This window comes from Phocoena sinus, chromosome 13, assembly GCF_008692025.1.
Source record: "Phocoena sinus isolate mPhoSin1 chromosome 13, mPhoSin1.pri, whole genome shotgun sequence".
Taxonomy (NCBI): domain Eukaryota; kingdom Metazoa; phylum Chordata; class Mammalia; order Artiodactyla; family Phocoenidae; genus Phocoena; species Phocoena sinus.
The window spans coordinates 7,364,098-7,379,679 of NC_045775.1; the positions used below are offsets into that span (position 1 = coordinate 7,364,098).

General features: G+C 51.3%; 1 protein-coding gene, 1 long non-coding RNA gene and 1 other non-coding gene across 3 annotated transcripts; all 3 read right to left on the minus strand.

Annotated features, from left to right (window-relative positions):
- Positions 1 to 1,237: 1,237 nt before the first annotated feature.
- Positions 1,238 to 13,927, minus strand: LOC116764276. The gene is made up of 3 exons (XR_004352829.1): positions 13,914 to 13,927; positions 13,736 to 13,738; positions 1,238 to 3,030 (listed from the first exon to the last, which is right to left on the minus strand). It is a non-coding gene; the product is annotated as an uncharacterized LOC116764276 (long non-coding RNA).
- On the minus strand, positions 4,910 to 13,595 carry ODC1 (ornithine decarboxylase 1). The gene is made up of 12 exons (XM_032652720.1): positions 13,443 to 13,595; positions 10,487 to 10,633; positions 10,265 to 10,396; positions 9,820 to 9,993; positions 9,488 to 9,660; positions 9,078 to 9,212; positions 8,867 to 8,948; positions 8,579 to 8,662; positions 7,762 to 7,924; positions 7,568 to 7,680; positions 7,265 to 7,479; positions 4,910 to 6,538 (listed from the first exon to the last, which is right to left on the minus strand). Exons 3-12 carry the CDS (start codon positions 10,364 to 10,366, stop codon positions 6,394 to 6,396), a joined length of 1,386 nt encoding a protein of 461 aa, XP_032508611.1. The 5' UTR covers positions 10,367 to 10,396; positions 10,487 to 10,633; positions 13,443 to 13,595; the 3' UTR covers positions 4,910 to 6,393.
- On the minus strand, positions 11,749 to 11,880 carry LOC116764814. Its single transcript, XR_004353026.1, has one exon. It is a non-coding gene; the product is annotated as a small nucleolar RNA SNORA42/SNORA80 family (small nucleolar RNA).
- Positions 13,928 to 15,582: the final 1,655 nt, after the last annotated feature.

The following is a 15,582-nucleotide window of genomic DNA, read 5'->3' on the forward strand; positions in this document are numbered from 1 at the left end:
CCGGCCATGTCCCTCAGGTCCCAGCAACTCAGTGGCAGAATCAGAACTAGTCAGATTATCCTACCCCCCAGACAGTTGCCCCTTTCACCGTGTGTGTGTGTGTGTGTGTGTGTGTGTGTGTGTGTGTGTGTGTGTGTGTGTGTAGAGGGGCAGGTGGTGTGGTCTCTGCAGACAGGGCTTGGTGGGACTCAGGCGTCTAGTTTGGGGTGTGTGTCTGCCCTACAAGGCAGTGTCATAGACGCGCACCCAGGCACCACCCGTGCAGAGACTCGGCACCAGACTCCCAGCACGTCTGGCCTGGGCCCATATCAGCAGGTGAGTGTCTTCTGGGGACGTGTGCGAGGCTGTGTTGGGTGGCAGCCCTGCAGCTCCTTCCAGGTGGGTGGGAGCGGGACCCGAGCCCCTGGCCCTGGCTCTCAGCTTGGCCCAGTCGGCTTTCACAGCAGGGCACCCACCCTACTCCTGTCCCCAGCTTGGGCTGAAACGCCCACACACCTGCCTTTCCCAAGACGCCATGCAAACGTCCCTTCCTCCAGAAAGCCGTCCCCACCCTCCCCAGATACTCTCCATGGCCCCCGTGCTCCCCTCGCCCACAGCGTTGCTTCCCTTGTACTGACCTCATAATTCACTTCCTTCTGGCCGCCTTCCCCCTTCCCCTACCCAGAGCCGGTACAGGCCAGGCTTAGAATTAGGGAGTTCCCTGGCAGCCTAGTGGTTAGGATTCCAGGCTTTCACCGCCACGGCCCGGGTTCGATCCCTGGTCGGGGAACTGAGAATCCCGCAAGCCATGTGGCATGGCCAAAAACAAGAGGGGGGAAAAGAAAATTAGAGGCTCAGAATGAGTGAGTGAACAAACGAAGCGTGGGGTCCACCCCACAGCCTGGAACTGCACCCAGTGGGCCTCAGATACAGAGGCAGGGGGTACAAGCCTCAGCCTGGCCACTGACAAGCCACGTGACCCTGGGCACATAAGGCAGGGGCCCAGAGAGCCAAGGGTGCTGACCTTGATCTCACAATCTAAAATTCAATTTTAGATTTCAATCTAAAATTGAAAACATTGAATTCTTAATATAATATATGCTTAGCTTTTGGCATGATACTGTTGTGATAGGATTTTTTTAAGGCTTCATTTTTCTGATAGCTTTTAAACTTTCTCTAAGAGTTACATATATTCTTTATAGAAAATACAGAGTAACAAGAGAACAATTACCTATAAATTTAATACCCAGACGCACTGTTCATTTTGGTGTATATATTCTCAGTCTTTTTATTTTTTCTATAAATATATTTGTACACTTAGGGATTACAAAAATAGAATTGTAGTACACTTGCTATTTCATATTCCTGCTTTTTTCACTTAATGAGGTATCATGTAGTGTTCCATCATATTGATGTCCCATAGTTTAATCGATTCTTTGCAATTAGATTGACAGTTTGCTTTTCCCTGTCACAAACAATGTGAATACGTTTTATATACATCTCTGTGTGCATCGGGATTATTTCTGTAGAATAAGGTACTACAAGTGGAATGACTAAGTGTGACATAAAGAGGGACAGGCTGCAGAGCCTTGGGGGAGGGCAAGGATGCCCGTGGGCCAGGATCTGCCCCTCTGCCCCTCCCCCTCAGAGCGAGGGCTGCAGATGGTTCCTGGCTCCTCCAGAAGGGGGCGCCAGAGCCGGGGCTGGCACCAGGCGCCCAGGGTGGGGCGGCCCCGCTGTGGGAAGAGTATGGCCCCGGGCCAGGCGAAGCTGGGGAGGGGTAACACCAGCAGCCTTGGGCGCCCGGGGACCGATGTGTGGGGATAAGCAGGACCTGGACTTAGGCCTCAAGGGCTGGTCAGCGGGCGGACTGTGAGGGCAGTGCCCCCTGCTTCCCACGCCACCCACGCTTCAGGGCCCGGGCGGGGCACGGGCACGAGCGGTGTGTCCAGGGAGCGCCTGAGGGGTGGCCGGCCAGGTCACCAAGTGTGGTGTGGGTACTTCAGGAGCCCAGGCTGGGGGCATCACCCACTCCGGACAGGCAGGGGGCAGAGAATGCAGGCCGTGGGGACCCCCAGCTGTTCCCTGCGTGTGAAGCAGGGGGTGAGGGCTGGGCTGGGGGAGTCTTCGTCTGTGGGGCTCGGCAAGATTTTCGGGGGGAGCAGCCTGGTCCAGGACGAGCTGTCTGGAGCCTCAAAGCCTAGCTGCCCAGGTGTGGCTGCCCTTGGATATCCCCCCGAGCCAGGCCACGCTCCAGTCCCCACAGCCCTCCTGTCAGGCCTCTGCCATCGTTCGCTGAGGGACTGAAGGACCTGCCCACTTGGTCGCAGCTCCAGATGGGCCGAGGAGTCTCAAGCACGAGGTGCTGCTGCCCCCTGGCGGCCGTAGCCGGGAGGGCCGTCCGGGCCTGGGAGCGCGGATCCCCCAGCCTGGTTTCGGAGCTTCATGTAGGAGCTTTCTGCCTCTGTCCCATTTGACAGCCTAAAGCCCGGGGGAGCACCTGATTTCCCGTGGGCCACACAGCACACAGAAGCTGAGGCCGGGCTCCTGGTACCCGGGACTCGGAAGCCTGGTTGATAGGGTTGCCACATAAAATACAGCCTGACCACCTGACAAACAAGGATGGAGTCTGCACAGAGATGCAAGGTGACCATCACAGGGGTCACCGTGGGCTGTGGGGAGCACAGGTCTACTGGAGACAGGCTGAGTGAGACCTGCGTGGGCCAGCGGGCCGCCTGCGAGGCAGCACGAAGGCTGGTCAGCCAGGCTAGAGAGGGCTGTGGAAGGCGTGGACAGTGGCACCCTGGGTGCGCACGGGTCCAGGGGCAGGCTCAGGCTCTGACCCCGTCCCCGGGGGGACTGCGCCCTGACAGGGCAGACGGCCCCGCCCGGGGGGGGACAGGGCTGCGGGGCAGAGGTGTGTGTGTGTGGGGGGCGGGTGAGTACTCGGCCCCGAAGACTCGGCCGCTACTTCCGGCAGCCTCAGGAGCTGGGTGGGCGCGAGCCAGCCCTGCAGACCGGCCCTGTCCCACGCCGCCCTGCCCCCCGGCCCTGGTTCAGCCGCTCGTGCGCGTGGGAGTTACGCGACTGAGGACTTTTTCTCTGGGCCTCTCCTTCCTCACCCAGAAGGCATATACATTTGATTCCTCTAAGGTCAGCAATAGACACGTGTAAAAGTGCATATGAAGTCAGTCTCCACTCCCCTCCTCAGGCCTCCATCCTCCTGCTGCGTTTCCGGTCGGTCCTTTCAGAAGTTTCCACGCGTGTGCAGGTATAGGCGTGCACACCAGGCCTGGCTTGCCTTTTACACAGGGGATAGCTCACTGCACGGTGCTCCTCTGCCCCTTTCTCCAGCTTGGAGAGCGTCCCCCGCCAGCTCCTGCAGGGCTCTGCGTCTTGAAGCAGCCGTGTGTTCCAGTGACCTTCTCATCAGCAAGTAGCCTCTTGACGAGCATACATACGGTTGTTTCTAATACGTGCTGTACAGACACCGTCACAATGAAAAGCCTTACGCCGACTTATCAGAAAACTCTTACAAGTAGACGTGTCGGGGCAAAGATAACGTGGATTATTTCTGATATTGCCAAATTCCCTCCAGAGATTCTTCTTATTGTTTCCCACCTGCCTTGGGCGAGCCAGCCTGCTTACCCAGCAAGCCAGTGCACTCTTCTACGTTCGTCAAACTGACAGGTGATAGATTCTCATAGTTTTAATATGCACTTGAATTTTAAAGTTTGTTCAAGTTCAAAGTTTTTTCTTTTCTGTGAACCTAAGTGGCTTGCCCACTTTCTATTGAATTCTTTTTTACGGATTTATTGGAGCTCTTTGAACAGGAAAGAAATTGGCCCCTTCCACGTGGCCTCTCCCATTGCAGAGCACAGGCTCCAGACGTGCAGGCTCAGCGGCCATGGCTCACGGGCCCAGCCGCTCCGCGGCATGTGGGATCTTCCCGGAGCGGGGCACGAGCCCGTGTCCCCTGCATCGGCAGGCGGACTCTCAACCACTGCGCCACCAGGGAAGCCCCTGCCCCTTGCATTTTTGACTTCAAATGTTTTCTTCTAATACATTTGTGGCCTAACCTGTCACAATGAAAACTTTCATCTGGGATTTACTGTGGTGTAAGGAGCATCAGTGACATCTTACTTTGCCCAGGTGGTTACCCGCTGCCCCACACTCCGTCCCCAGTCCTGGGGCGGACCCGGCAATCTGCATTTTCAGACGCTCCCCAAGTGATCCAAATGCAGGGGCTTGGAAACCACTTCCTTTACCTTGAACCAGGAGCCCCTCCCATGGGGGCCTGCGTGGAGACTCCAACACCCTCAGGAGGAAGAGTCACCCACAGCCTTGGTGGAGGCCAGAGCTATATTCACTTCAAATCAAGGTCTAGAAATGTCATTTCTATGAATGACCAGACAGTACCATCTGTAATGGACATACTAAGTGCACACTACAAGCTAGAACTTGAGGGTCCTGGAGGACAGTGTTGACCGACACACATCCAGCCATCTGAGATCTCCATCCTTTTGCCAAACTCGCCCACACCCAGGTGTAGGGGCCACGGGAGGTCATTTGGCCCAGCCCAGGCCGTGTCACCATACAGGCTCCAGGGCTCACAAGTGGCTTCACCAAGCTGCCATGAGCCAGGTTCAGAGGCTGTTGTATGGGCGCCATGGGACTACCTGGGGCTACTTCTGTCCCCACCAGCACTGGCCAGTTGGCTGGACTGCACTTTTACCTAACAGGCTGCGAGAAGAGCAGTTCCCAAGCCCTCAGTACTGCATACTTTTTGAGTGGAAAACCTCTCCTCTTTTCAATCCAAGCTCAGTGCTGTCACTAGGGCGTCCTGTTACTCCTCACTTCTGAAGGTAGAAAATCTCATTTCTCAAAATCTTAGGCATGGCATCTAGCTTGCATTTCTTGGCACTTAATCCATACAGAACACCAATTCCTTTATTTTGAACATCAGCAGCGGGCAGACTGAGGACCCAGAAAAGGATGTGCTCACAGGAAGTCGGACAGACAGTCCACTCGTGTTCTTTCCTCTATTCTGCCCAGACTCCAGTCAGACCTATTTTCTCTGTGGCTCCTAAGAAGTCCTATTCAGGGGTCTGGCTAATCAGCCAAGATGTGACGTCAGCGATCACAGCAATGTGCTGTGTCCAGGTGGAACTCAGGGCTTGGGGGAAGGTGGCTTTTTAGAAACACAAGTCACTCCCCTCAACTCCTTGGTAGAGGTACTAACAGCATCAGCAGAAGCGCTAATGTAGTCCCTGAGATGCAAGAAGCTGCAGCATTTGCATCTGTACCACATGCTGTCTCCCCGTGTCCCTCTAACGAAGCTGGTGAGACACTCAATGGCGTCTGCAGTGCCTGGTACAGACAAGTGGCAGTTACTAAGGTGACACCTGGCTTTTACATGGCCTTCCTTTCCTCCCTCCTCCCTGTGCTACAGCAGGAATTCACAATTCCCATTTTGGAAATTTAGTATGAGAGCCTGCCAACCTCTTCTGAGGACTGGGGGTACAAGTTGAGTAAGAGAATATAAAAGGCCAAGGCCGGAAGGTAAAGATCTACAACACGTGTAACAACTACCAAAAGCTGTGCTACATTCCTAACTAGTTGTAACTATGCAACTAGTGAAGTCAAGACGGGGAGGGCCTGTGTCTAGCCTCTGGAGAGGCAGGGTGCAGGGGGCCTGGGCACTGGCCCTGCTCGCCGCAGGCCGGCTAGTTAACAAGGGGCCCTGGGCACTCCAGGCTCACAGTCGCATCCAGGGTGGACTGAGCCGTTAACAGCAGAGACTGCCCACTGTCTCGCCCCTCCTTTTCCCTCCACCGCACATGGGGCTAGACCCACTCACTATTCTGAGAATCCAAAGCAAACTTCCTACAGGACTTGTGGACTTGAAGTAAAAATGTCAGACAGGAAAAAGGCATTCCATGGATCTTCAAAATATTAAAAACCTGTCAACGCCTTAGTCCTCTGGGGCAATTTTCTCAGCCTATGGGAAAAGCATCAATTTCCCACCTGTAAACCATACGCAAGGTGAGCCATCTGGAATGGACACGCTGTAGACATTTCCCAGTGCCTATACTTTACTTCAAACAGGTCACAGCACCGAGCTTCTGGCCCATTCTGCCAATGCACAAGCTACAAACGCTTGCTCAGCAGCTGAGGGGCACGCTTTAGTAGCATGTTTGAAAAGTGAATAAAAATCCATATAAAACAAATATTCAAATAGTTTCCATAGGAACACAGATAAGTGTGACCCCATCGCCTAGTCTTCCACGTTGCTGCATCTATGCCAACCCTATTCACACAGACATCTCAAAACTAGCAGTAATTAAGTTAAGTGTTCCCCCCCAAACCCTTAAATCAAGCTAAACTCGCAGTTAACAGCTACAAGAATGGTATCTACACATTAATACGAGCTGAAGCGCAGGCTGCTGGGTGCCGTTTCATTCCACTCTCCCAAGCACAGGACACAGGCAGAGTGCCAATGTCCTGCTCCTCTACTCCGGGTGGGAAGTCGTGGTTCTGAATTTGCTGCATCAGTTGCCTGAAAGAGACAGAAGTGGCATGCTCAGAAACCCTGAGTCACCCCTCACTGAGCAATTCCACACCGAGAAACTGAGAATAACTTATTCATGAGCCTATTTATGTCCTTGGTTACTATGTCATCAGGAAGCAATTCAACGTAGCTCTACAGCAAGCATTTCTTCAGAACCATCTTTACGGTAACAAGGAAAGCACAAGTCACAGACACTAATTAAAATATTCTAGCTGCACAGAAATATCCTGATCAATCTTTTCTAAAATGATTATGCCTTAAAAATCTGAAAATACAGATCACAATTATTGAAGGGATTTTCCTTCCATTGTATTTTCCAAAATTTCTAAAGCATACATTAATATGGAGAGAAAAACAATTTAAAAAAATGTTACTGGGGCTTCCCTGGTGGCTCAGTGGTTGAGAGTCCACATGCCGATGCAGGGGACACGGGTTCGTGCCCTGGTCCGGGAAGATCCCACATGCCGCGGAGCGGCTGGGCCCGTGAGCCGTGGCCGCTGAGCCTGCGCGTCCGGAGCCTGTGCTCCGCAACAGGAGAGGCCACAACAGTGAGAGGCCCGCGAACCAAAAAAAAAAAAAAAAAAAAAAAAAAAAAAAAGTTACTATTTAACCCTAAGTAATACAATTTCTTATTCGACAAGAGCAAGCATAATATACCCTGGAAGGTTTTATTTTCTTACAGGACACATAAACACACACACTGTTGTCACTAACCATGTTGGCCCTGACATCACATAGTAGATGGTTGGTCTCTGGAATCCATTGAAGGTAGAAGCAGCAGCGACAGTGTAAGCACCCATGTTTTCAAAGAGCATCCAATCGCCCACATGCATCTCGGGCAAGTTACAGCGCTCAACAATGCGATCCAGGCCATCACAGGTCGGTCCCCAGATGCTGGACGAATAATACTTCTCATCTGGTTTGGGTCTCTGCATGTGAGAGGGAGAAAAGCACGCCTGCTGACACCTGTCCTGACCAGTCACCTTAACTGCTGGCTACAGCGTGTTCACAAGGTACCTTCTGCAGAAGAGGCTTCACTTGTGCGTGGTCGTAGAGGATGCAGTTGAAAGACCCGTACACTCCGTCATTCACGTAGTACATAAACGTCTGCTCACTTGACTCATCTTCATCTAGAAAAGCAGAATCGGTCTCAATTACCACTTTATGTACCAACTTCGTTACACACGCGATGAATCATCCTTTGTACGTACCATCAGAGCCTGTCTGTTCCTTTAATACGCGTTTTTTGGCAATGATATTAACTGCTAGCGTGAAAGCTGATGCAACATAGTATCTGCCTGGCTCAGCTATGATTCTAACTCCAGAGTCTGATGGAAAATACTTGTCCAACGCCGGGTTGATTACACTGGTAATCTACCAGAGTGAGACAGAAAAGAGCAGTTAGTCACCAAGGGGAACTCACACGGACCAGCACCTTGTGACATGACACATCAAAAACACTGAGAGCAGTCATCAGCGGAGAGGTTTACCCTCAAACAACAGCAAAAGATAAACATCTCCCTGAAAACCAGCCTGTACATCCGTGTGGTTTCATTTTGATTCCCCTCCAGACACCCTTTCTACCCTCTTTAAGATGTTATGGATATGATTTTATTAAACAATGATACAAATTTATTACGACTTACAAAGTGCCTAAATGTTTTTATCTAGCAAATACATGCCAACAGAACAAAACTTTCTATTCTGCCTATGCACATAATTTTAACAAAAAAGAATATGGATTTATTTTATAAATGAGTAGCATATAATGGCCTAACTTCTTCTAGTTCCGTGACCAGGGATTGAACCCGGGCCCCCTGCATTGGGAGCTCGGAGTCTTAGCCACTGCGCCACCAGGGAAGTCCCTTAAGTACCATTTTAAATAGCACAGAAGTCATTCAAATTACCCCACCAAGACATTTATTTTCACGTTTGTATAGTCCCTTTACTATCTGTTAAAACAAGTTTTGAAATATTCCAAAAAAGAACTTGCTAAGAGCTACAGATTATAGTTTTGTTATAAATTACCTCTTCGAATTTAAGCTTTACATCCTCAGATCCGGGAAAGCCACCACCAATATCAAGCAGATACATGCCGAAACCAACCTCAGCCTAGAGTCAAGAAAGTTAATTCAGTCAAATTAAGTCAACCAAGTAGCCAGATTCATAACAAGGCACGACAAATGCACGCAGCAGATGGGGTTAAATGTCTGTAATATGAGATGACCTCTACAAAAGGTCAGTTCTGGAATTGGGACTAGTTATTACTGTCATCCTTGCGCCCCCTCCTCCCACTTGGGGTTCACATATACTTACTCCCATGTCAAAGACACAGCGGGCATCAGAGATGGCCTGCACGAAGGTCTCCGGATCAGTACAACCACTTCCCACATGGAAGCTGGGGCAAAAAAAGTAGAATATGCTATTTCTTACTATTTCTGGAAATAACTATTCACAGTGGGAGGAAACCTATAAAACTTGCCTTGTGTAATCTTAATCTCTACCTCTGCCATCACCAAGATCTCACCTGACACCAATGACGTCGATACCCAGCTCTTTCGCCCGTTCCAAAAGAAGCCTGCTGGTTTTGAGTGTGGCACCAAATTTGACACTGAGGCGACAGACTGCTTTGGAATCATCAGTGGCAATCCGCAAAACCAACCTAGAGGCAAGGAAAGTGTATCAGGTTTCCCATAACAGAAGATCACCTACAGCCATGGTTAACACAGAGACTCCTGGGCTCTGATACCCTGTGGTTTAAGTCTAATTTGGTTTTACTAATCAAGAGGCTTTAAGCTTTTTTCTACTTTGTCTCTGACCCAGTACACAGACAATTTACTAAAGTATGGAAATCTAACAACTGGAAATTTGAGTTTGTCTGCCATTATTATACAGATGCCACATCTGACCCTGCCCTCAAATGGAGGAGTAACTTACTTGGCCTTTGGATGCGCCCTGGCAACTTTCATCAACTCAACTTCACTATCAAAAGTCATCATCTGAACTCCATTATTGGCAGCGTATTTAATCTGAGACACTTGTTTACAAGGATTTGCATAGATAATCCTCTCTGGAGGCACCCCGAGACTCTGCACCAACTGGATTTCAGTCTGAAAAAGAAGAGGTGTTACAATACATGTAGCTAGTACATGGAAGAAACAGGAAACGTGGGAAACTGTCACCACCCCCACTCAATTCATTAGCCTCCCCTGCCCTGTTGGGAACACCGAGGCCATTACAATCATCTGAGTTCTGCGGCTTTTGCTCACCTTGCTGGCACAGTCAAATCCTGTCCCTATGGCAGCTAGGGTCTTCACTATGGTTCTGCTATCATTGCATTTGACTGCATAAAAGGGGGTGACCCGAGGAAGAGCTTTAAACCATCTCAGATGTTTCTTTAGGATGTCTCCCAGGTCCGCAACATAGAAGGCATCCTTATCGTCCTGCAGTGACAGTGGTTACAGGAAACCCATCAGCGGCCTAACAATGTGTCCAACACGCAGGCTTCCCTTCCCTTGCCCGTCATTCTCATGAATCCTACTCTATTTAGTCAATTCCTGGCATGAATATCATTGTTATTGCACGATCCATAGCCAATTAAATTCTAAATTCCCTAATAAGACATTTCCATTTCCGCAAGACCCCACTGAAGCTTCCCATCCAACCCAACATTCTCAAAGCTGCACTCCCAGCAAGAACTTAACATACACTTACAGAAGAAGAAACTTCATTAATTTTCTGGTCCAGAATGTCCTTGGCAGTAAAGCCTTCATCCAGGAAATGGCAGTCAAACTCTTCATTACTGAAGTTGTTCATGGTTCCTTGATATCTTTCTGAAACAACAAACTGCAGACAGGGAAGACGATTTACTCAGAAGTCTTAGCAACACTTAGTAACCCCTAATAAGATAAGCCTGCAACAACCATGAATACTTACAAGGGAAACTAAGAGATGAAATTTAAAGAAATTATGCCAGCTTTCCACAAAGGCAATTCTCTCGGAATTCCAAGTCCCACTGAAAGGTGTGCGTGCCCCAGCTGCAGCAGTGAGAATGTCCCGACAAACGCACCATCTGCCGTCCACCTTCGGAACACATTAAATTGGAAGATCAGTTACTGGCAGCGCGCACAGGAAGCGGGGCCACTCAAGCACCCTCCACAGACACCTCACTCACTGGGTTTGGGAATCCCATTATTCCTAGCTTTAGGTCACGTGACTCCACAAACCTCAACGGAATGAGGACACCACAGATTCAACGCCAGATTTTTTCACACTGAACTTCCATATATAGTACTGTCCACCTCAAAGAAAGCATTTCAAATATCCCTGCTAAAAACTGCTGAATGCAGGTTTCAGAAGCTTTCCCGCACTTAGTTCACTGATAGGGAAAAAGTTTCATGACAGTTAGCTTACTTTATTTCCGATCTGTTTCTCTTTAGAAGCTTAAAATAGCATGACAGCAATTTTTCAAAGTTGCTGTATAAACATCTTGCTATTTCCTAAGTCTTATACAGAACAACTTTTAGTGACCAACAGGCATCGCTGCTCTCAACTTACTGAGTGCTCTTAAGTTTCCTGAGAATTTTATGAGCTAATTTTCATGCTAGGCATGTGTTTTTTAAAACTGCAATCTTCAAATCAACATAATGTATTACAGCTGCTGTAGCTGATCAGAAATCAGTATTCTTTTTTTTTTTTTTTTTTTTGCGGTATGCGGGCCTCTCACAGTTGTGGCCTCTCCCGTTGCGGAGCACTGGCTCCGGACACGCAGGCTCAGCGGCCGTGGCTCACGGGCCCAGCCGCTCCACGGCATGTGGGATCTTCCCAGACTGGGGCATGAACCTGTGTCCCCTGCATCGGCAGGCGGACTCTCAACCACAGCGCCACCAGGGAAGCCCCAGAAATCAGTATTCTTAAACCAGCACTGCCTACTAAATTAGCAACTCTGGGAACCTCAACTGTCCTTACCGGCACTCTAATACTTGCTTAGCTATGAATGATCATCACCTGGGAATAAGTTTTGGCTAACTGTAACAAAAGTAAGCCAACAATAATTTATGAATAAGCAAAAATAAAGCTCATTTAACAATCAGAGCCACTGTCCTTGGCCTTCATGAAATACGACACTGGTCAATGACAGTTGTCTTAAAATTACTGATTTTAACCTATTTAATTTCTGCCAGGGAAGGCTTCTTTTCCACTGTGCAACCCGCTTCAGTGCCTGCAGCCTACGGGCAGAGGCCAGGCAATGGTTCTGGGCCAGGTTGCTCTGGCATGGGACACTATGAGAGGCCCAGGGGGACGGGCCTGCCATAAATCCAAACCCATGCACGGTAGAACTTGCAAGGCTTGATCTAATGTGACTTGCTGGCATTGTCAACCACCTACGTTGCCTAAATCGCGCGTAGGGGAAGGGAAGAGACTAACTGCTGGCAAACCCATTCTGTCTATATAACAACATTTAAATATGCTCACCGGTGACAGACTGGGCTATTTAGAGTCTTGTTAAACATTTTTAAGGCAATGTTCAGGCTTAAGCTTAGGACGTTTTTGTTTCTCTGAAATACACCCCTACTAAGTATTTTGCTTTCTTGTATCTTTCAAAGCTTTATCTCAATAACTTTTTTTTTTTCTTCGCGGCACGCGGGCCTCTCACTGCTGTGGCCCCTCCCGTTGCGGAACACAGGCTCCGGACGCGCAGGCTCAGCGGCCATGGCTCACGGGCCCAGCCGCTCCGCGGCATGTGGCATCCTCCCGGACCGGGGCACGAACCCATGTCCCCTGCATCGGCAGGCGGACTCCCAACCACTGCGCCACCAGGGAAGCCCTATCTCAATAACTTTTGATATGGAGACATTTCACGCAAGAACACCTTTTGGTGTTCTTTCTGTATAGCTAAGTTACTTAAAACGACTCGGACTAGCGCAAGATAGCGCCTCTCTGCTATGAAATGCTTTACTGCAAACTGGGTAACGTTAGAAAAGACAGGTACTAATTCAAACAGCAACTGAAAAATTTACAAGTAAACTAAATTATGCCCTATTTTAGGTTTGAATGAAGTCAACACATTCTTTGTTCTCCCTAGACATTTTAAGAGGTTCTACTCCCCACTTTCCCCCATTATTTTGCATTTTCAAACACAGGTGGCCTTTTGGGGAAGATCTTGGGACTGGCTCCTATGCCTAAGCCTGAACTGGGATCTTAATAATATAGGTTTTTCTTGACTCACCAAGTCATTCAAAGATCCCGTAAACAACTCTAAGCCACGGCCGGCTGACTATTATCAGTTGTTACTACAAGGTTATCTCATCTCAGCTCTAGCGACCCGAGTGGGTTTCTATATTGGGTCACTCGCTCTGTACACATAGCACAAATAAAAGCTAAAATGAAAAAAAAAAAAAAAGTAAATTCCAGGGCAATACGGCGGAATGGCACGTCTCTTTCTTCTAGAAGTGAGTGCGAGCGATGGGAGCCCGGAGACCTGCGCCGGCTCGCCTCCTACCTCTCCTGCACCTGCTACCGGACTGCCACATGGGTTTAAAAAAAAACAGCAGTTGAAGGAACGACCGACCCTTTTCAACAGCTTCCGGCTCAGAAACCCTCACTGACGTGGTTCGGAGGAGGTGAACCCCGGGCCGTTCCAGCCCAGGCTGCCCTGAGCCGGGAAGGCGGCCGCCGTGCGCGCCGGGGGCCGGCTTCACCGGGGACGCCAGGGCCGGGGGCGCAGCGGCTCACCGAGGTCAGGGGCCGGCGGCCGGCTCTGCGACCACGTGTCCTCGCAGCTCCACGGCGCGGGAGCTGCTCCGGCCTCAGGCCGGGCCCGGGCGCAGGGACACGTGGCCGTCACCCCCGCTCCCCCGGCCTTCCAACCGCCCGGACGCGCCCCTCTCACCTTAGAGCGCACGGGCGCCGCGGGCAGACCCCATGGAGACCAGACGCCGCCGCCGAGCGCGCAGGGCCGCCGGCCGCCCCGCCGCTGTCCCCGCCACCCCCGTCAGCCGCCCGCCCGGCCGCCCGCCACCTCACTCCCTCCCGCGGAGAACCGCCGGCCCGAGGTGGTGCCGGAGCGCTGGCAGAGGGACAGCGGCGGCGGCGGAGGCTGAGGAAGACTGAGTGGACTGACAAAGCCCGACTCGCCGCAGCTCCGCTACTTATAGCGCCGCGCGTGTCGTCATGGAAACGCACCAGCTCAAACCAGCCGCGATCGGTTCCGTCCGGGCGTCCTCCCAGGGAGGGGGCGGGGCGCGGCGGCGGCCAACCCGGAGCCGGGCGGAGGGGCGGGGGGCGCGGGCGGTTCGACGTCAGCGCATCCGAGCGGCTCCCGCCCCTCCCGGGCCAGCTGCAGGCCCGCGCAGGCGCACACGCCGCGGGCCCTGGGCTCCAATAGCGCACCCTCAGGCGCCTGCGCCTGGCGCTCCGCCTGGGGCGAAGAGCCGCAGCCGAAGAATTGCGAAACCAGCCTCCGACCGCCGCTAAATTTCAGCTCCTGCGCCAAGCAGCACTGTTCTTCCACCTGGCATTAAATGCCTCGTGCCCTCGGGCGGAGAAAGGAAATCGCGGGCGCGAGCGGGCCACGTGGACCCCACCTGGCACACTCTGGCTCCTTCCGCCCGGCGTCTCCATTCCTATGGGAGGGACCTGGAAGCGATTCTGGCGCAGTCCCACCCAACGAAGAAGGGGGCAGAGACGCAGAAGGGAAAAATGTCACCCGGCAAGCTAGCGGCACAGCTGGGGGCAGCTCCCGAGCCACTGCGCCTGTAAACCGTGTCTAACATATCCAGGTGTCTTCCAACTAGGTGGCAGACAGCAGTGGACAAGCGAAGATGCACGTTACGCTTACTAAGCCAAAGACTCGTCGTCTCAGGGCATTAGGGGAAGCGGTAGGAAGTAACAGGTCTGCAAGCCACCGAGCGATCCACTGCCCTTAGTTGTATTGGGTGGCACTCATCAAAGACTTCTTAAAGGGCAGCAGCGATTGGCACGCTTTGGGAGAGTTGAGTCCCAACACCACCAGTGTCTACTCAAGAAATACATATGGCAAAAACTGTCATCAATTGGGAGTCCCCAGGAGTGCAGCCAAGGCTCTGATGGAGAACTGGCCTTTCCAGGGTGCAGGCCACCCCCGCCCCCCACTGCCGGCCCCAGGGAGGGATTTGGGGCACTTTTCGCCCCTTGTATTTTTACCGTTCCTTCCCTTGTAGACAAAATCCAACAGGTGATTATGTCCCAACCTAGGGTGTGACCGACCTGAGGGCTGCGGGTGGGAGTAAAAAAGTTTGAAACTAGCCCCAGGCAGGGACCCTGGAAGAGCTCAAGACTGTAGCCCACCTTGGCCCCAACTTGCTGTGGGATCTTGGGTAAGGTACCTCCCTTCTCTGGGCCTCAGAAGAAGGCTGGACTAGAAGACCCAAGGATCTTTACAGCTACAAAAACCTTCTTTGTGAGGAGTGAGTACTTGTTTGATGAATGCAGGAATGAATGAGTAACTCTCCCTGGACCATGCATGGCTTCCACAGAATCAAGAAAAGGGAAGACAGCAGTAAACAGTAACGAGTCTTCATATGTGAAGGGATATGACAGGCAGAGCTCCCTTTTCTCTTGGCCACCCTGATCAACCTTATTTTTACATAGTCCTTGAGTAACCACTGGGTACCAGTGAGAGAGGGGGAGAGGGGAGTTATCCCCATCTCAGCAATTTTAATTCCTAGGAGGGAATGAGATTAATAATGAAATTAACAATCCCATCAGAGACCATTACAATCCCAGGCACTAAGTGGGACAGCTTTGATTCCATGGTGAACACTGGTATTTATCCCCGCTCTGAGAAGAAACATTTTGTTCCAGTGACACGCAGATTTTTCCTCAAACTCCGGAAGTCTCCCATGTCCAGAGCCGGGGCCAAGAGGGGAGCATTGTCTGCACTGCCCAGCTCTCCGAGGCACATCAATCAACCAGTCCTTGCGTGGCAAACACTGTCCCCACTATTCGGCTTCCTCCCAGTAGAGGGAACCGGATGTCTCAGCGTGTGGGAT